The sequence below is a fragment of the Hakea prostrata genome, chromosome 4 (assembly GCF_041222555.1).
Source record: "Hakea prostrata isolate BN-2017 chromosome 4, UWA_Hpros_2, whole genome shotgun sequence".
In the NCBI taxonomy this organism is placed as follows: Eukaryota; Viridiplantae; Streptophyta; class Magnoliopsida; order Proteales; family Proteaceae; genus Hakea; species Hakea prostrata.
The window spans coordinates 47,360,883-47,381,663 of NC_142603.1; the positions used below are offsets into that span (position 1 = coordinate 47,360,883).

At 34.6% G+C, this 20,781-nt stretch overlaps 1 protein-coding gene across 2 annotated transcripts; it reads left to right on the forward strand.

Annotated features, from left to right (window-relative positions):
• The first annotated feature begins 8,608 nt into the window (after positions 1 to 8,608).
• LOC149019195 (gibberellin receptor GID1C-like) lies at positions 8,609 to 11,109 on the forward strand. 2 transcript variants are annotated; one of them, XM_089153239.1, is made up of 3 exons: positions 8,609 to 8,755; positions 9,168 to 9,279; positions 9,713 to 11,109. In XM_089153239.1, the coding sequence occupies exons 2-3, from the start codon at positions 9,235 to 9,237 to the stop codon at positions 10,709 to 10,711; spliced, it is 1,044 nt and encodes a 347-aa protein (XP_089009365.1). In that variant the 5' UTR covers positions 8,609 to 8,755; positions 9,168 to 9,234; the 3' UTR covers positions 10,712 to 11,109. The 2 variants fall into 2 exon arrangements, with proteins under 2 accessions (XP_089009365.1, XP_089009366.1); XM_089153240.1 differs by having other exon boundaries at positions 8,622 to 8,703.
• Positions 11,110 to 20,781: the final 9,672 nt, after the last annotated feature.

Sequence of the window (20,781 nt, forward strand, 5' to 3'; positions counted from 1 at the left end):
TAGTCAAAAGAAAGAGAGAAAATCAAGGGAAACTCATTTTCAAATTTATATATGTAATTTTCAATTCGGTAAACAAAAAATTAGTAATTCCTATTATTTTGTGTTATTTTAAATTTTGTCTATTTACTTTCTAGTTTAATGATATCAATTTAAGAAGTTTCTACTTTCAATAGATTGTTATTTATTTATTGTCTAATTTGATGTTAACAATTTTAGGAAGTCCTATTACCAATATCGTGTTTATTTATTTATTTTTAATTCAAAATGATTTAAATACACATGTAAAATTATTTCATATTATTTAAAAAAAAAATGAAGATAACACTTTCTTTGACATTCTTAATTATAAAAAGGTAAAATAGACATTAAACATTCAACTTTAACGGTCACTTAACATTGTTAGAACGGAGGGGTGCAATAGTAATTTCATAAACAATATGGTTCTTTTAATAATATAGCTATCCACCATGATTTGATCATATTATTGGATTCCTGGGTAGGTGAATTTCATTATTAACTTCCATCATCTCTTCTCTTGTACAATAAAGTTGAAACTATTTCTTTTTTTCTTCTAACATCATGATATATTAAAACTTCTTTTAACAGTTTTCTCTTCAACAAAGACTAAGAAATAACATGAATCTCACTCTATCATGAACAATCGGGATTCGGGACCTCTCCTAAGGGCTGAGGTCCTCACAGGCCAGTCCGCTCTGTCTTCTTCGACTAAGACCTTAGCCAATAGGACAGGACAGCTGATTGAATCGAAACTCTGAATTTAAAGATGGAAGACCCAAATGAACTTAATTAGAAACACGAACAACTCTTCTAGCACAAGATAGTAATGAAAGGAGATTGGCCGGCACCGGTCGAGATCAAGTGATAAAACCTTGCAGACTCTAATTAAGTATTGGTGTACATTATTCTATTATATATAAATTGTCTGATTTGTAGATTTGCTTCCTATCACAGGACATTTTAAATTAACACCCACCACCAAGAAACAAAAAATCTCAAAATTTTCATTGCCACCTTGTGCATGGATCATGCATCTTAGCATAGATCTCTTTCTAATATATAAATATAAAAAATGAGAATTATAGGGATTATTCAGGAAACAGTGCATAACCATCAAATAATATAACTGTTTTTAACTTTTCTTTTTGATTAATTTAAAGTGATTTTCTTGGCACTAGTAAGGTGTCCAATAATTTTTTATTTTTTTGGTGTATTGAATATTAATAACTAATATTCAAATGAGAATAAATTTTGTTATTTTACATGCTTTCCAAAAACTGCATGACAATGATTCTTTGATAAATTAGTTTTTAAATTGTTTGTTAAAAATCATTTTATTCTCAACTCTCTAGAATTTTAGTGAATAAGTCCAAGGATTAATATTGAACTGCATCAAATTTTAAATAAACTTTTAGAGGTGGCATTATAAATTTGTCTTATTGTTATTAAAGTTTATGTTGAAACTGTATCATTTTCTTCACAAAATATAACATACTACTTGTTTTAAGTGTGTATTCGAAGATACAATATTGAAAGTGACATCACTAAATCACTTTTAAAGTATTAGGACAAAATATAACATACTATTTCTTTTCTCTTTCTTTCTTTTTTTAATTAATTTTTTTTATTTTTACATTTTAAGGGGTTAAAATTTATTAATTTACAAAATTAGACCCTCCTTCATTATCCGATTCCCAAATCCTTAGTTCTACCAATTCTAAATCCTTATTTTCCAAAATCCTAGTTGAAAATTAGGAAATGAAAATTAATTGGTGAAACGTAATCTCCAACTCGTGAGTAAAGGTGTTTGCGTTTTGGGCTCAGAGAGAAGAGAGCCCAAAAGATGGAATTAAGGTACTTACGATTTCTACTACTGTTGATGTTGTTTGCTCTTCACAAGTCCTTTGTTTTCAGGTATTCATTCAAACCTAAATCATCTTCAGTTCTTCAACCTATTTGAAATTTCATTAAAGACCCGAGACCCTCATTTACAATTTAATTTGTTAGCTTAAGCCTGTATGATAAACAGAATCTGAGACGCAAGTTTTTGTCCTAAGAATAGTGATTAAACAGAGGATTATCCATCACTCTAGAGAATATCTACTTCTATGGTCAAATGTAATTGTAAGTTCTTAAAGAAAGTCATGTCACCTCTGCCAAAGCCCGTAGAGACTCCTTTGATCGCTCAAACCGATAACGCGAAGCAGCAAAAAGAAAAAACGATAGCAAGAAAACAAAAGAATTCCAGCGTAAACGATCTGGAGATCCGTTCACTCATCAAAGATCGTAGTCGTAGCTCGTACAATCTCGTCAATCGTATGCCATACCTCTACGTGCGCGTGCTCAAGGCCAAAAGCACAAATGCAAAAACTGATTCCTCCTAAATGCCCTGTGAAATGATGCAAGGCGATCCTGACTTTCTCCAAGATGAAGAACTCAAAGACATTGTTGCGAACCAAAAGCTAGAAGAGGTCTTTCAAGGGAGATTACGTTTCACCCATTAATTTTCATTTCCTAATCTTCAACTAGGATTTGGAAAATAAGCATTTAAAATTGGTAGAACCAGGGATTTGGGAATCAGGTAATGAAGGAGGGTCTAATTTTGTAAATTAATAAACTTTAACCCCTTAAAATATAAAAATAAAAAATTTAGATAAAAATTAAAAAATATTTTTAAAAAATTAAAAAAATTAAATAAAAAAAGCAAATTCATCATAGAAGTGATAATTTGTCCTTAAATTGACTTTTTCTATAGTACAGGGGAGGCAGATGTAATGTCTCAATTTTTTTGAACTAAAAATGACATAGACCAAACTTCAGGAGGTCCAGATGAAAATTACCCATAAAAATAAAAAGAAAAAACAACCTAAACTAGTATCATCACTATGGAAATCCCATATGGTATCAGAATGGAAGCAATGATATCAGATGGGTTTGTCTTTGATTAGTAAATATGAACTTTTTGAATTACTTTCTCTGGATCTACACCATCCGTAGTTCACTTTTCTATAATTTACTATAATACATTGCTAGATTGTGACACTTGTCATTTTATAAACCAATGGTCACAATTAAAAATATTTTAGAAGAAATTTTGGGACTGGTTACACTTGCCAATAGAGGGATAATGGAATGGTTGAGAACCTCACATTTCAATGGAGAAGTCGTGATTCAACCCTTGCTAGCATATGTAATATCCACATCCCTAATTTCCCTATATATAAAAAGCACTTGTGTATCAGAAAAAAGACTGATTACACTAGCAATGAGAAAGAAAAAAAACTAGTCGATGTGAAGGGGAAAAATGAATTGCAAAAGATGTAAATCTCTTTATTTTCAATTTTTTTTTCAACTCTATCTTTTTGAGTAAATTACTTGTACACACTTGAATTTTTAAACTATTACTTACAATGTTTGGAATTTGTATTACAAATATCCCCTATATGTTTAACACCATTACTTTTAAATAGAAGAAGATATATTTATCCTTATTAAATCTTCTTATAAGTGAAAAAGAAAAATACTTAAAAATCAGTCATTGATTTTCTCTCTCTTCTTCTTTTCTTTCTTTCTTTTTCTCTATTTCCTTCAAATAAAAAACATGTCTTAAAGTAAAAAAATGATAATTTAAGAATTTTGAAAATGTAGTAGATGTTGAGTCATTACTAACCTCATTATTCTAACAATATATTTATGTTTGATATATATTTGAAACATAGGGTTTGTGTGTGAACACATTAAAAAAATATTCCATGGTCTGTAAATATAAAAATTGTGAACTCAAGGGATTTATATGGAATTTATACGTAATTTTTTTTTGAATTTATAAAAAGTCTCTCTCTATTTTTTTTTTCCCCCTGTTATTAGTGAAGATTAATTTTGCTAAGCCAGAAAGTTTTGAGGTCTATTTATGGGGTTTAAACATAGGATGATAAGCAATATCAAATCAACATTGGATTATGTTTAGAATTTTGAGAGGTTCTAAATGATAATTTATAAGTGCCAAACTTTATGAAGTATTTTAGGACATTTTAGGATTAAAGGCATTCTGGTCCTTTTGGGTTAAATTTTATTTATTTTGTTATTATATTAAATTATAATAAGGGATGGATTCAAGATCATTTACTTTAAGGTATTTAATTTGCCCGGCCCAATTTGTGCAATCTAGGTGATCATGCGTTTTTACCTCCAAAATCAACCAAACCTTCTATCGTAGTGGTGCACTCCAAAGCACGATGGTACGATCTAAGAGCTACATTCTGTTGGGTTCGAGTGTCTTGTAATTTGTAGGTTTATATAATTATAGTTTGAGTGTAATTATAATTGGAATAGGGTTTGAGGTTCTCCTATAAATAATCTTTGTGGGGATAACATCAAATGTATCATTCTTAGCACTCCGTCATTGGAGGAGATGGGGGGAGCGAAGAGTAGCATTTTGTGAGGTTCTCTCTGATGAATGTAGGCAGTTTTACCGAACCATGTTAAATTTATTATTGTTGTAAATGTGTTTTACTTGTGTTCATCTCCATTATTGTGCATCTGGTCCCAATAAATTCACCAATTCCATTTTCAACGACATGGTCTATTTTATTTTATGAACACTGAAGAAAAAGTAATCCCTCCTAGCGTGTTGTACAGGAGAAAAATAAACACTGCTAGAATTGTTTCAAAAGATGTCAAATATGCATCTTTCTTTTAAGGTTTGTTTGTTAGCCATTCAAACTAGCCTTCCAAAAAACACCTATTGACTATTTAGGTGTCTACTAAGAAAAGATCCAAATTTATAACAAAAATAAAAGTTTGAATTTCCAAAAACACCATTAAAAAATACAACAAAATAGAGAGAAGTCACAGAGAGTAAGCATAAGGAATCCAAATTTTTGTGTGTTTATTTTTGTATCCATTTCCTCTATTTATTATACTTATTTCGCTCTATCTTAATGGCTTAATTAGAGTCTCCCTTAGATAAAACTCAAGTGAAAGAAACGAACATGAGAATTCAAACTTAGACTCCACGAAATAAAAGGAAAAATTATTCGAGAATACTGAACTATCTTGCTACCACCTTATGACGCAAAGTAAACTTCCTCTTTGCTTCCAGTTCTTTTAACAGTTTTTTCTTCAACATAGATGATTCATACGAAATACCAATATTTAATGAAGTATGATGACACATCATTTTAACATACATGAAAAGGCCAGAAAATTACTTGATCTCATAAATCTTGCACCCTAACATTTTAAATTAGCACCCCCACCACTAAAAAAAAAGAAGAAAAAAAAAAAAGACAAATCTTAAAATTTCCATTGTCCCCTACTTGTGCATGGATCATGCATCTAGGCATAGGCATATATATCTTTCCAATATATAAATAAAATAAAATAAAAGAGTTATAGGGGTTATCTAGGAAATAATGATAGACAAACCCGTTTGGACATCCATGCTTTTAACTTTTCTCGTCATTATCCCACTCTTACAAGACGACGTTCTTGTCGGCCCACTCTAGGCAGCCCTTCTCCTAGGTCACCCCCGAGTAAATCATCTGGCAAGTCCGACCAATGATACAACCTCGGTTCCACACCACCTGGAAAACCAGCTTACCAAATGGGGGTTTGCCAAGGTACATCAGCCCACATCAATGCTTGTAAGACACCAATGTGGGACTAACCGTAACATTACCCACTCTTACGAAACGACGTCCTCGTCGGCCCACTCTAGGTAGCTCCACTCCGGCGGTGGGGTTTTTCCCCACTCCGGCAGCCCTTCTCCTAGGTCGCCCCTCCCGAGTAAGCGATCCGACAGGTCGGACCAATGATACAACCTCGGTTCCACACTACCTGAAAACTGGCTTACCAAGTGGGGGTTTGCCAATAATTTAAAGTGCTTCTCTTGGCAACTTTTAAGGAGTCAAATAATTTGTTATTTATTTCTTTACGTATTGAATATTAATAAATAATTATTTAAAATGAGGATAAATTTTGTCATTTGAACATGTTATCTACAAGCTGCATGACAATGATTCTTTTTAAGCTACTTTTAAATTGTTTTTAAGAATCATTTTATTTTTATTTAACTTTAAAAAGATTTGGAGAATAAGATGAAGAATTATTAAACTGTGTCGAATTTTAAATACATTTATAGAAGCGTCATTGTAATATGTCTTTTATAATTGTGAAATCTTTTATTGTTGATAAAGTTTGACTAAACGATTTTTTTTTTTAATATATTACTTATTTTGAGTATGTACTCGGAAATACCATAGAAACAACTCTTGAAAGTGACATGACCTAATGGCACTTCTAGAATGTTACTTTCAAAAGAAATATAGAAATCATTCTATGTAGAATGAGTTTTCTATTTTTTAAGATTTTTTTTGTTAATTAGATATTCCATATTTCTTTATTAAAGTTAAAAATAAAAAAATAAAAAAAAAAAGAGAGAGAGAGAGAGAGGCCAAATTTGTGTTGCATATAGTTAAAAAGAATGTTTGTAAGCTACTGGGTTGGGTGAACGGAAATCTCGTAAATGACATATATTTCAGTATGAAAATGATATTGTCAATAAGAGACCTATGTAATCAAGATAAGAAAAAGAGTGTTATTGCAATGTGAGAAAGCATAGGAAAACATTCCATACCACCAATACATGAAATTTATTTTCTCATTATTAAAATGTTGTCGTGGTGGTCTTGGTAGGGATATCAATGAGTTGATGCTGTCTACTTTATTTACAACTGGTTGAGAAACCAAAACAATATTGTAACATTAATGCCAAGAAAGCCTAATAGACCACACAAGACATAATACTAAAGTTAGGATAATATATTTTGTAACATTTAAAAGGGTTGACCAGACAACCAAAGTTATACATCCACATAAGGAGAAGACCAAGGCCTCAAAGGCTTGGGTAACTAGGGCAAAAGATGTTCATTATCTTTCCATATAGAGAATTCAAAGGAAATACATCTATTGCAAATTATGTAACAACCATATCCCTAGCATTCGAATAATGAGGTTATGGTTGTTAATAAAGCAATGTTATGATGATCTAGTCTGGCCAACCTAGAAATCCATATTATAGGTTTGAGAGTGGATGGATACCGGCTGAGTGGATGTAACACAAAACCTGCTTCACTTTTGCTCTGCAGATATTATCCCACTTCACCAAATGCTTTTTTTTCTTCTCGGCAATATCACCCCATATAAAAGCACGAGTGGCTTTCTCTATATCATTAAGAGTGCTCTTTGGCACCTTAGCTGACTGCAACGGCTAGGGTTATTTGCCTTCCAGTTTGATAATCTTTCATTAATCTTTGAAAGAGGTAGTTAGATCTTCCTTCAATGTTCTTCCCACAAAAAATAGGCTACGCCTCAAATCCTCAGTTTCTGAAAAACCACTCTTCTATGCCAATGTTTTTTCTTCTTTAGTTATAAGAAGATTCAATGACAGTAAATATGTTTTTTGTTTTTGGGAGAACATGCAATTTTTATATGGAGTTGGAATACCCAAAATACCCAAATAAAAAAAGTAAAAGAGGTATAATGAAGTTTGGGGCCATACGCTGTCAGTTTGTCATACTGTAAAAGAGGCCTAACGTGGGCCGTCCATTGGGTGGCCAATCTTTCAAAAAATCAATCACGATAGCCCAAACCCAATCAAAGGAAAACAACATACAAAATCTCTTGCCAATGGTGGGTTAGTAGAGCGGTTAAAAGCCCAACCTTCTACGGAGAGAACCCGAAATTTACACCCATTCGCGGCACCTATATATCAGTAATACTCCAAATGGGCCCACAATCCCTTTGCTCAAAGTGGCAAACATATTTGGCCGAATATACTTTTAATGGTCCCGATTCACTCATATTTCCCGGGACATCCACACCCTTCATGGTACGGAAAAGAGACGCGTGCCAAAGTCTCTTTCCTCGTACACAAAAGTGAAATGTCTATAATGACCTGGATTTTTGTAGTTCGTCTGATACGTGGCAACATAAGATGCTCGTCTTTCCTTTTTATTGGTTGAGTGATGGGACAATCATAACCATTCGATGTACTCAATCATGTTCAAAGTAAAAAAAGTCAATCTTGATAGGCGTAATTAGTTATGAAGTGGGACCCAGTAGGTAGCTTTATGCTAGAAACGCGTGTCAATACGTGTCTTGTCGTTATTGGGAGAGGACTTCGTACTATTGGGTCCCACGTAATAAAGATACGAAAAGTAAATGCAAATACGTCGAGACAAAACGACAAAATACAAGACCCCAAAACTTCCACGTTTCAGATTCTTACGAAACGTCTGCCGTCACGCTCTTTCTGTTACCAGACGGCAGCCATAGTTTTTGAAGATAGCAATTCATGGAATTTGAGAAGGGTAATATGGTCTTTACAGATGGGGTTTGCCACTACCTTTATTTCGGGTCCCACGGAAGAAATTGAATCCGGACGGGACGGGAAGGTGTTTTTGTCGTCACGCGCCTTGCCAATCTTTTTGTCTCTTTCCCTTTAAACTATTGTTTAATTTAGAATAGTTGGAAGATGGTGGGGACCACCCAACAGTTTATTATGTATCGTCTCTTCCGTCTCCGTTCACTCGCGTGCGCCGCTCTCTCTCTCTCTCACGCATCTTGCGCGCTTTCGTCGTCTCCAATATATCTCTGCGTTTCTCTCTCGATCTTCATTCGCTGGTAGTTGTTTTGAACTCGTTCCAGTTCTTCATTGAAGCTTTTTTCTTTCGAGGTACTTTTGTTTAGATTCTTGCTGGCTTTCTGCTTTTGATTCCGCTTGACTGCATCTCTTATGTTCGACGATTTGATTTGCTTGATAAGAACTTGTTTCTATTATCTGTACCGAGTTTTATGAGCATTTAGAGAGCAACAATTTATAAAGAGATTTCCTTTTAATTACTTTCTTCAGTTTCCTTGCTGCTTTTTGCCAATCTCCTTGATTTCTCAGTCCTCATTGTGAGGGATTCTGGAGGCTCGGGCTTTTCTGTTTGCTTCTCTTTCTCGGACTTTTCTCTGATCAATCGGACAAACCATTGATATTTGAAACTTATTCTGTCACTTATTAGTGGAGATGATGAGTCATAATTTATAACTAATCTCTTTCAAAACAGACTGACGGTAGTTTTTGTCTTGAAATCCAACAGAGTTGCAGGGACGATCGGTTAGAGGGCTCTGCCCACCGTGGGGGTTGGAAATTTTGTGAACAGAGACATGCCGCCTCTGATGGCTGGAGGTGACGAAGTTAGTGACTCGAAGGTAATCACTACTTTCTTTCTCTTATCAGTCTTGTAACGGTGAGAGTTGAGAAATGAATTAAGTCGTGGTTTTTCTCCCTCTTTCTGGGCTTCAAAGTTGAGCAATTTGGATTTGTTCATTCGGTGACCAAATTCCGTTCTTTTGCGTTTCTGATGAATTTTGGTTAGGGGGCTATATTCGATTTGAAGGTTCATATCGATCAAGTATTCTCAGTTGATCTTGTCTTTATTTGTGTTGTGGCCATTCCGCTATTTAAGCATAATCATCATTCACGGTGGATTTCTTGTTAATGTGATAGTTTCTAGGGATTCAGGCAAATTATAGATGCATTCTGCTTTTTCGAATCATGTTTTCTATGTTCATTTTGATTGAATCCTGTTTTCATAATTGATTCTCATTTGGTCTTCTTTCCAATTTACTTATCTCTTTGTAGACTTTGGTCCCGCTCAACACATGGATACTCATCTCCACTTTCAAGTTTTCTTATAATCTCCTTCGGCGGTCGGACGGGACTTTCGACCGCCCCCTCGCTGAGTATCTAGACCGTAAAGTCCCTGCTAATGCCACTCCAGTGGACGGAGTTTTCTCTTTAGACGTAGTAGTCGACAAAGACACCAATCTGGTCAACCGACTTTATCGCCCAGCCCCAGTCGAAGAAGCTCAGCAAGGCATTTTGGAGCTTCTACCACCCCTTAGCGCAGAGTTTGTCATTCCTGTCATAATCTTCTTCCACGGAGGAAGCTTCGTTCATTCCTCTGCCAACACTGGCATCTATGACAATCTTTGCAGGCAGCTTGTTCGCATCTGCAACGCTGTGGTGGTCTCTGTAGACTATCGCCGTGCACCTGAAAATCGCTATCCTTGTGCTTATGATGATGGATTGGCAACTGTCAAATGGGTAAGCTCCAAGCCATGGTTCCGGAGTGGTAAGGACTCCAAGGTTCATATCTTTTTATGTGGAGATAGTTCCGGAGGTAACATTGTCCACAATGTTGCATTGAGAACGATTGAATCAGATATAGAAATTTTGGGGAATATACTGCTCAATCCATTATTTGGCGGACAGGAGAGAACTGAATCTGAGAATAACTTAGATGGGAAATACTTTGTGACCGTTCGAGATAGGGATTGGTATTGGAGGGCTTTTTTACCCGAAGGAGAAGATAGAGATCATCCGGCATGTAACCCATTTGGTCCCCGAGGGATAAAACTTCAAGGTCTCAAGTTCCCTAAAAGCCTTGTTGTTGTTGCAGGTTTGGACGTTGTTAAGGATTGGCAATTGGCTTATGTTGAAGGGCTCAAACAGGCAAACCAAGATGTCAAGCTCCTATTTTTAGAGCAAGCCACAATTGGGTTCTACTTGTTGCGCAACAACAATCACTTCTATACTGTCATGGATGAGATCAGACAATTTGTGCGTCATGACTGTTAATAGACTTAAACTACATAAGAGCAAATTATTAATAGAACCTATGATGACATTTCACTCTGGACTTTTTCTTCCCTTTGTTTATTCTTTCTTCTTTCTTCTTTCTTCTTTCTTCTAACATCCTATCTAGAGGAGTTGACAGTGTACACAGTGGTAGTGTATTAGGATTCCATAGTACTGTTGCTCTGCTTACTATGGTGAGGATTGTGGCTTCTTGGATGAGTGGCAGTTGGTTCAGTGATGGTTGGGTTCAATATGGAAAAAGCCTTCTTTCAGTGATTCTCAATCAGTGCTGATGTTGTTCACCAATATGTATGTACTACTGATGGCAGAAGCCACCGGACTTAACCTTACCCCTTTGTAGAATCTGCTTTAAGAATGAGAAAGAAACTTGTGGGTCAGCGTTTGGTGGTCATCAATCAAATGGAGCTCAGTGCCTGTGGCTAATGTAACATACTGTATATGTAGAAGGCTGATTTCAGGAAGGTGAACGAGGAAACATCCATTATATTAGTAACTTGTATGTTATACCTTGTGTTTAGAATTATAGTATGAGAATGTTTTCTTGTTGTTCTCCCTTGTTCTCTTTATTCTTCAGATCTTCTTTTGTATTTGTTTGTTGTCTTTGCTTTTGCTGAAAATTCTTAACTTGATAAAGGCAGCAGGAAGCCTTGCAATACTGCATTAAATCATGCCATAATCTTCTGTAACTTGCATTAGATTATATCAAAATGGTAAAAGCTCTAGCAGGGTAGAAAGCTACAGGATTGGCTCAGGGTATATCATCATGGTTGATTAAAATCAATTCTAACAATGGTAGGGAGGTCTCTCCTGAACCTGCATCTGCTTTCTTTTTTATGGGTATAGGTGGATCTTCGTCTGTGGATTGAAGTTATCAACTTATTGAACAGGGAATCCATACACGTCAGCCAGCTGCTGCTGCTGCTTGATTTTGTTGTTTCTGTGTCAGCTTTCTTAATGGTCTTACAGTCTTTCAAACCAAATCAAATATTAGATCTGCAGAAAGGGAAAAGGAAGGGTGGAAAAAAGCATAAACAAGAGAGAGAAGATGTTGGTTAAAGATCCTTCCAGCCAACATTTGTTTCCCACTTTGATATCTTCATTTCATTGTGTTTCCCACATCCGATTAAAGTTCAACTCTTACAACAAAAGTTGATTTAGGAGCTTCTCAAAATATGTTTTCCTCTATGCCATTATCTCAAGTGGGCATAATAAACATCATCTGGGTTATGAAGTCTGATGTTCTGGGATTCTTTAAGATTGAGAAAAGAAAAAGAAAAAAAAGGTTATCCTGACTTAGTGATGAGGTGGGTCAGAATCATCAAATTCATTATCTTTTTCAGATGAATTTAATCACCTTTCGTCAGCTCTTTTGATTTTTCTGTTGCAGATGGTGAATCACTTTGGAGTTTGCGATAATTGCAAATACAAAACTTGGCTTGTTTTGGAGGGTTGGGGATGAAGACCCTTATCTACTAACTAGCGTGGTTGGATAAAAAGACTGGTGTTTTTGGATTTTTCTCCAGGTACATAAAGGAGAAAGGGACCACTTGAGAAACCCGAACCAAACAGAGCTTTCAAAGTTGTTGCTTGTTGAAAATTGATAAATTGGTGGAGCAGCTAATGCTTTCAGACAAAGAATCTCTCTCTCCCTGGAAATTTCTGACCAACCCCATTTTACGAAGTATGGTTTAAATCTTTGCATCAATCAATCAGAAGAAAACAATCTCTTAGCTTCATCTGTGAATTCCAAGTTTTTAACTCTCTCTTTAAATGAAAATTTGAAGAGACAGTGTTCTATTATGTCTTGCTATGATTTTGTCCTTTCTGAATTTGCTTCTAATATTCATGGTTCCTATTAGGACATAAGAGTTGCTGTCATCAGAATGGCTTTTAGTTTAAAGCACCATTGCCGTGCCAACCTATCTATGTTCTTAATCTTTAATCAATAAATGAAGAGATTTTTTTTTGTCAAATTTGGAAAATCACTTCTTTGTCTGTTTCTTGACTATTATGGTGCCCTGTTTGCCTTTTTTTTTGCTTTTTCTTTTGTTCACATGTAAAAATGCAATCAAATATCTAGAGGTCTCGTGTATGTAACGTTTCTGCATAAGATGAGAGGAAACAGACAAATAGTTTCTTTGAATCTCATGTTGGACTAATTCACAGAGATAACAGCAGATGAGTCAAGTCATCAACTAAAAGGATGATTTTTTAGGTGGAAATGGAATGAAGATTAGAACAGCTAACCCAAATATGCAATTTACAACTTGATTAGAACAAAAAAATTGTCTAAATTCAAACCCAAGATGATCTAATTTTAACAATTATGATTTATTTAACTGATATATCAAATCTGAAATTGTAGAAAAACTACCCCTTCTCCAAGACTATTGTGTGGAAGCCTTCGACATTGAGGTCGCCCTTTATCAAATTTGAAATTGTAACATTTAACTCACATGATATAGACTTCTATATTAAAAAAAAAAATTAAATGGAGTTTAACATTAATTAATCTCTTAATCATAATTAGACAATATGCCTTATACCCATGAAATAAATAACTATAGGTCGAAAGAAACTATAGTTGACATGTGATTTTGTATGAAATAGTAGTAATTTGGATTTAATTAGGGTTGTCCACGAGTCAGATTGGGCAGATAGCTTCTTAATTAATCATATAATCCAATTAGAAAATGAGGGGATCTAAAACTCCCACATGGTGATTTAAGAATTAAAATCTGACAAGAATTTGAAGATTTGATTTAATCTTGATCTGATCATGAGATATTTTTATTTTTTTGAGGGTTTGAAACTGATACAAGATATAGTATCTTAAGTTTATTTTAATTTTCTTATGCCGCTTTATGAACCCCGTTAGGTTGTTCTTTATGAGAGAAAAGCTTTTTAAATAAAGGTCAAGGCGTCCAATTTTGACAAACACAAGGAAAATGAATGAGTAGAATGTCATTCCAAATATGTTTATGTTTAGAGCAAATTGCATTGGCATCCCAAAATGGAGGCCTTAAAGCTTAAAGCATTGACACCCTACTTTATATTTAAAAAGCATAGAAACCCCAAAAATAGATTTTTATTGGATATATTTGTCAAATTTATCACTAAAAACAGTTAAATCACTATTTATTTTCAAAAATATTCCTATAATAAATATAGTCTGAAAGGTTTTAAGTGATAAATTGGACAAATATATTCAAAGAACAAATTGCACCGACACCTCAAAATGGAAGCCTTAAAACACTACACCCCAATTTATGTTTAAAAAACACAAAGACCCAAAATTGGATTTTTATTGGATATGTTTGTCCATTTATCACTGAAAACAATTAAATCAGTGTTTAATTTGTTTCAATTCCAAAAATATCCCTATAAACAGCATCTAGACTGTTTTCAGTGATAAATTGAACAAATTGACCTCCTCCTATTCAAGATCATGCGGAAACCAACCTCACCCAACCTTTTTATAGGAATCGACACCAAAGAATAGTAGATACCATATCTCATTGTCATTTTACGACCAATGTAGTCTTTAAAGCAAATAATTTCTTGTTGAAATCTGCCTTCTGTTTCCTGCATTTAATCCACCCTCTTTATTCATTTTTCTTTTTTTTAATGAGTAGCTTTATATTAGGGGTGGTGACTATTATCATTATACCCATGAAATAAATAACAATAGCTCGAAAGAGACTATAGTTAACATGTGTTTTTGTACGAAATAGTAGTAATTTGGATCTAAATTAGGGTTTTCCACCAATCAGATTGGGCAGATAGCTTCTTAATTAATCATATAATTCAATTAGAAAATGAGGGGATCTAAAACTCTCACATGATGATTTAGGAATTAAAACCTGACAAGGGTTTGAAGATCTGATTTAATCTTGATCTAATCACAAGATGTTTTCAAATTTTTTTGGGTTTGAAGGTGAGTATGAAAAAGCTCAAAAAGCTTTTAAAATAAGAGGTTAATGCCTAGAATTCTGACAAAAACAAGGGAAAATGAATTGAGTAGAATGTCATTGCAAACATGTTTATGTTTATTATGGATAGCTCTTATGCTATGGGTATTTTTCTAGAGCTGCAAATTATGCCCGATAAAGCAGACCTTGCCTGATTTCCTCGAATGTGGCTTCTGATGCCGAACCGTTAAGTGTTGGTTTTAGCTGTGCGATCAAAATCTCGCTTGAAATTTTGGTCTTGGCGGACGGCCCAGGTTGTATTTCTTAACTGTTCAGTGCATTAATGGTACTAAACCAAAGCAAGGTCTGATTTCCTCTGAGCCTGCAAATCCTCTGGGATGGCTGGGCTGCTATGTGCTGGTATTAAATGTAATTAAATTTTTGTGGTATTGTTTAAATGTATTAATGATCCTGAATTTCGGTATTTTGCATTAACTTTTAAGTTCTAACTTTTTAACGTTCAAATTTCATTTAGTTTTATTACTTTAAAATTTAAAAGTCTTAATTGACTAACTCTTAAGCCTTAAGTTAATCTTAATCGTTAACTTTTAATTCTCAAATTTTATTTCGTTTTATTATTTTAAAATTTAAAGGCTTAATTGATAATTTTAAGTCTTAATTTAATCGTTAATTTTTAATTTCTAATTTCTTTTTTTTTTTTTTTGTCTTAATTGATAACTCCATCAACATTCCATGTTGTATTTCTTAATGGTTCAGAGCATTTATGGTGCTGAACCGAAACAAGTCGAGACCCTTCCCTGTACATGAAAGTTACACTGTTCTTGAACATATCCATAACACAAAATGCATGTTTTGGACAATGCATTTGTAAAGCCAAACTTTCCTTTTTTTGGACAAGCATTTTGGCAGCTTTTTTTAAATGCCAGCTTCTGGATTCCAACTGTAAAGCCATACTTTTGCTTTGGACAAGCATCTTGGCAGCTTTTTAAATGCTAGCTTATGGATTCCAACGTAAAGCCATACTTCCCAACGGTGAAGCCAACCAAAGTATTTGAAGTTTTTATAAAAGTAGCCCAGAAAACCCCCCAAGATGTCATAAGATTTTGATCCTTAGACTGCCAGAGTATAAATTTAAGTAAAAAGAAAAGAGAACTTCAAATTTGCAAGGTGGTCTGCACATACGGGTGTAAATGGATAATCGAAATCCGCTTTCAAATTCGCATCCGCATCCGTTTAGGGGTATCTGAATCCGTCCGATTATTAATAGGATACGAATATGGTATATCCCTTTCTTCCCGATTATTATCCGTTCGATAAAATTATCTGATTAAGTTACTTATTAGATTTATTATTCTTATTTTTATAAAATTTACCTATGATATGTAACTATTTTTTCTAGATTTTCTACTAAAATAACTGTCAAAGTTGTTAAATTCTTAAATTTCAAACCTAACCCTCACAAATAAAAAGGTAAAGATGTAAATAGATAGTCAAAAACTTGTATTAAATCTATATTCATGCCCATTTAGAAGAATCTACTTAAGAAAATAACTATCCGATTATCATCCGAATCCGACAAAATCCGTCCAAAAACCAATAAGATATTATCTAAATCCGTGCGAATATAATAGAATGCGGATATGGATATACCACTATCTGCTCCGAATCCAATCCGTTTACACCCCTATTTGTAGAGGATGAAAAAGATATCTCAGTTGGAGGCTCATTTGAGAAATTATCCAGTCCCAGAGGGGGTTAAGGTTAACATCTTTAAAACAGAGAACATTCTTCCAAGAAGACTTCACTCAAGCTCATCTTTTTCATAATGCAACGTCCTGTAGAAGATCCAGCAAGTGGGGGACTTTATCTGGGTCCTGTACATTTAATGCGTAGGACCGTCAAGCCAAACATCATGTACCGTCAGATCAGAATTTCGGTAAATCCAACGGTCAAGTTTCAATTTCAACCAAGATTTCGGATCTGACAGTCCAGAATCTCCGCTTGACGTGCATGACCCAAGCAAAATACGCAACTGAGATACTTTGCCAACAGCAAGCGGAAAACGAGGTTGAAGTGATGCCTTGAAAGGTAATTAACTGATTCAACTTGCCCAGGCGTTATTTGGCCACAAGGGAAATAAAGTAAAGATTGTGTAACCAAAATTCTCTCTCACTAGCGCGATCGGATTCCTTGGATCCGGAACTTTAGATTCGAAAGCAATGTTTACTGAAGAATATATCAGTTTAAGAAAGATTACATAACCATGGTTACAATAATCTCCCTGACCTTCTAGAGGATGTTTCGCCTGAATTCCTTATTAACCTTGACAAGGCGTCTGAAAACCAGATTCAACTCAGTTGAGCTCTGGATCTAATGCTTTATAATCAAATTTGCCACAGCAGTGGATCCATTCATCTTCAAAACTGATCTGTTGGAAAACAATGACAGACACATGGGCTTCAATTCTTATTGAGGCTTTGACAATGATGCTTCCACTCCCTCTCTCTTTCTCTATAGGACCATACATAATGAACAAGAAGCAAAATCGGATTAAAAGTTAGAACCAGTGAATTACAAGGACGTTTCTCTGCATTTTGTCTTTTCATAGTGAAGTTTCAGCAATCTGGGATCCAAGTACTGCAGAAAGTTTTTACCTCTCTGTGCAAAACAATATCCGATCAATCAAAAAGAAAACAATTGGAAAACAGAAACAGAAACCAAGAAATCAATCAGTAGGAACCAAACATCATAACAGAGAATTTGCCATCATTCAATAAATGCATATTGGAAACAAGCAGGCTTTGTGACTATTGAGTAGCACGAAGATTTTTACCTGAAAGTGCTAGTAGAACTAATTGTATCTGATGTGTTAGGCTGTTAGCTGGAAAATGCTATACTAAATGTTGTCAACAACCAAACAAGCTCAGAATTGATTTTTGGTGGCAGTAATAACAAATTACATAGATAAGCTAATCTATAAAAACGATGTTACTAGTAAATTTTGTTCCACTCACAACCTACCCAGATACCCTTTTCATACTAAGTGCAACATAACTGTTCATAACATTACCTATGAGTGAAATGGACTTGCTCACAACATAATGATGTAACTTGCCCATTTTCATTTGTTTTCCCTTAAAATGTGAGTACCAATCAAGGGCCTGATCATGCTTCTCAAAGGAAGAGGATAAAAAACTGCCAACTCCAAGACAGATAAAAAAGAATAAGAGTTGGTTATCTCCAACAGTCTGGATCTTCATGATCATTTAAATAATCCATAATCAATAAAAACCTACTCTGGGTGCAGCCTAATCCATGATTCCAACAAATGGATCAGAGATCAGATCAGATCAGCAGCTCCCCAAGCAGAGATCTAAACTGTTTCCTGAGAAAACAGGTTGGCCTGCTGCTCTCCTGGTTTTACAATCTGCACCAAGGAAAGAAAAAGGAGACAGGAGCCATTAGACAAGGTTGATTCCTTGGGTTATAGATGGCTGTTTCTTTAGTAGCATTGAACAGCTTGGTCCTTATTTATGCTAAATATCATTTAAACAGATGTTTCTATGACATTTACTAAAAAATATGTTTTATTTCGGATGAATTTTTTTACAAAAGAACATTATTCATAAATAACCAAATACTCTCTTATCTGGGTGCAATAAAAACAATTAGAAAATAAAGGATAAAATGTCGACCACTGGTTAGAAAACAAAAAGTAGATTTCTGGCAGGAGGCGAAATTTTCAAGTTTTTAATGCTGGGGCCTTTTTTTAATATACTAAAACATTGCTAAAATGACCTTAGAAGAGGTAGTGGGGGAAGGCATGGAGAACTTAGGACTTCTATCAAGTTTGGCTGATCAGCAAGATCCATATGGTCAACCCAATTAATTGGGAGGCTGAGTTGTTTGTTGTATTGCTAAAAACCAAAATAGCAGTTAAAAGATTCATTTGTTTTGATATTTATAATAAAATAAAATAAACATCAGAAAGATTTAGACAACATTCACACGAACCAAATAAGGCTTGGTTAAAAATTAACTCTTTCAATATAAATCAGATTTAAGCAATCTTGGATTGGAAAACTAGTTTTGTACTTTACCTAATACAAAAACTCTCATGTGAAAATAAAATCATTTGACCAGTCAAACTTCTTAGAGGACAGGAACATTTCTTTGATAGCAACTTAATTATTTATAGATAAGATCACATCTGCTAATAGCACTATAAAATCGCAAGTGAAGAAGGTATACCATAACCATGACCAATTCCTAGAACAGCATGAACCAACTAAACATTTTGATCTTTTCAAACTTTCAACAGCTTGTTTTTCAGTTCTATTTTCTTCTAGGTTTATATTGATCTTTTATGATCTGATGTGGCTTAGTATTGGTTTTTGATGATTTAATGCAACTCGATGTTACATTTTGACAACTTAATGTGGCTTAGTGTTGATATTTGAAGCTACAAGGTATAGACTGTAACATACTAAACAATGTTAAAAAATAAAGAAAACAATAAATAATTTGGGCACCTTAGCCAAAGTCTACTGTCTCAAATTATGTTTGGGATTATCCCATATGCAGTTATGCACCGTGCAATAGCTCCAACACTCTATGCTTCTAGGGGAAGCAAACAAAAACTCATATTCTTTACTCAAATCAGCATGAATCATGAATTGATGTCTACATACATATGTAGGAAGGCCTTCTAAAATTTCTATATTGACCCTATTGCAGTCACACGCTCAGCAAAGTAACTAACTCAGAACAGAACTGTGTCTAGCTGTTACATATTCCAACAGAGTAAATTAACTCAGAACAGAGCCCTATCTAGCTCTTAGGTATTCTAAATTTCTAATCATACTCAAAACTCCTACTCTCATATTATAACTTATCCTGAATCCTAGGGTTGTAAATTTGACCCATTACTCTGATACCCAAGGAAACATAACGGCCAGTTTATAATGTAAACATCCAAAGGTCACCCCATTGGACTGCCATCAGCACATTATGGGCCTTCAAGCTTGTACATAAATAAGACTCCATTACTCTGATACCCAAGGAAACAAAATGGCCAGTCTACAACGTATAATATAACCATTCAAAGGTCGATTTCTGCCATTGGGCTCCCACCAACATGTTATGGGCCTCAAGCTTGTACATAGGACCCCATGGGGAATTATGTCTAACGTAACTACATCAAGAAGAGAGGGAAGAGAAAGAGCCTTCTTAATGCAGATTCATCACCAAATTGGGCTTCCATTTTAGTAATAAGTGTAGGGTTTGGTTTCATTCATGTTGGACCTTTGATCCCAGGGGTTCTCTATGTAAGTTAGATTTATCTTAATCTAATTATATTTTCAAGTTTCAAAAGTGATTTTCTATTTCCTTTAGTTTTGGTTGCTATCTTATAAAGCAACACCCATGGAGTTAAGGAAATGGAAATAAAACCTATGAAGCCCTTGGAGACCATTCATGGCTTTAATCATATGTGGGAGGCAGGCTAACATATTGATTGGGATTTATGAGATCGATTCCAATTCATAGAATGGGTTACCATTCTAGACTCTAAAGGGTCATAATATCCTACAGGCACCTCAAAGGCCATTACCATGAGCTAGGAGATGGTTCAAGGTAAAGTCATGGCCAAAGAATTAATTCTCCATTAGTGGGAAGGTAGGTCAAGGTAATTCCTTATTGATGACCATAAGATTGAGTCTCCAAGTAAGTTGACCATTAGTTGGAGTTTTTCCTTAAGGAATTCAAGGGGTCTAAGCTTTGGTCTTGGGTGTATTTTAAATCCAACCAATTCCTTGCAAAAGCACACATTATATACACATATTTTCATATGCTTCTTGCAATCAAAGCTTCATCACTTTTCCTTCCAAATTTCTTTTAGTTTGTCCAAGTTAGAGGTGTCGTGGTTATAGCTTCTGTCTCCTTTTAGGGACTAGAAGAACTGATTCATCATCTTCTTTTTTTCTTTTTTTCAGTACAAAGGCGCTTTTATATATAGGGAAATTGGGGATAGGGATATTATATATGCCGCCAGCAAGGGTTGAACCCACGACCTTTCCACTGAGAAGTCAGGTTCTTAACCATCCTACTAATCCTCCA

Excerpts from the sequence above, each read along its gene's own strand:
- LOC149019195 (XM_089153239.1), top strand. The coding sequence starts at position 9,235 with ATGCCGCCTCTGATGGCTGGAGGTGACGAAGTTAGTGACTCGAAG. Across the intron at positions 9,280-9,712 it reads ACGAAGTTAGTGACTCGAAG|ACTTTGGTCCCGCTCAACAC; the intron begins GTAATCACTACT and ends ATCTCTTTGTAG.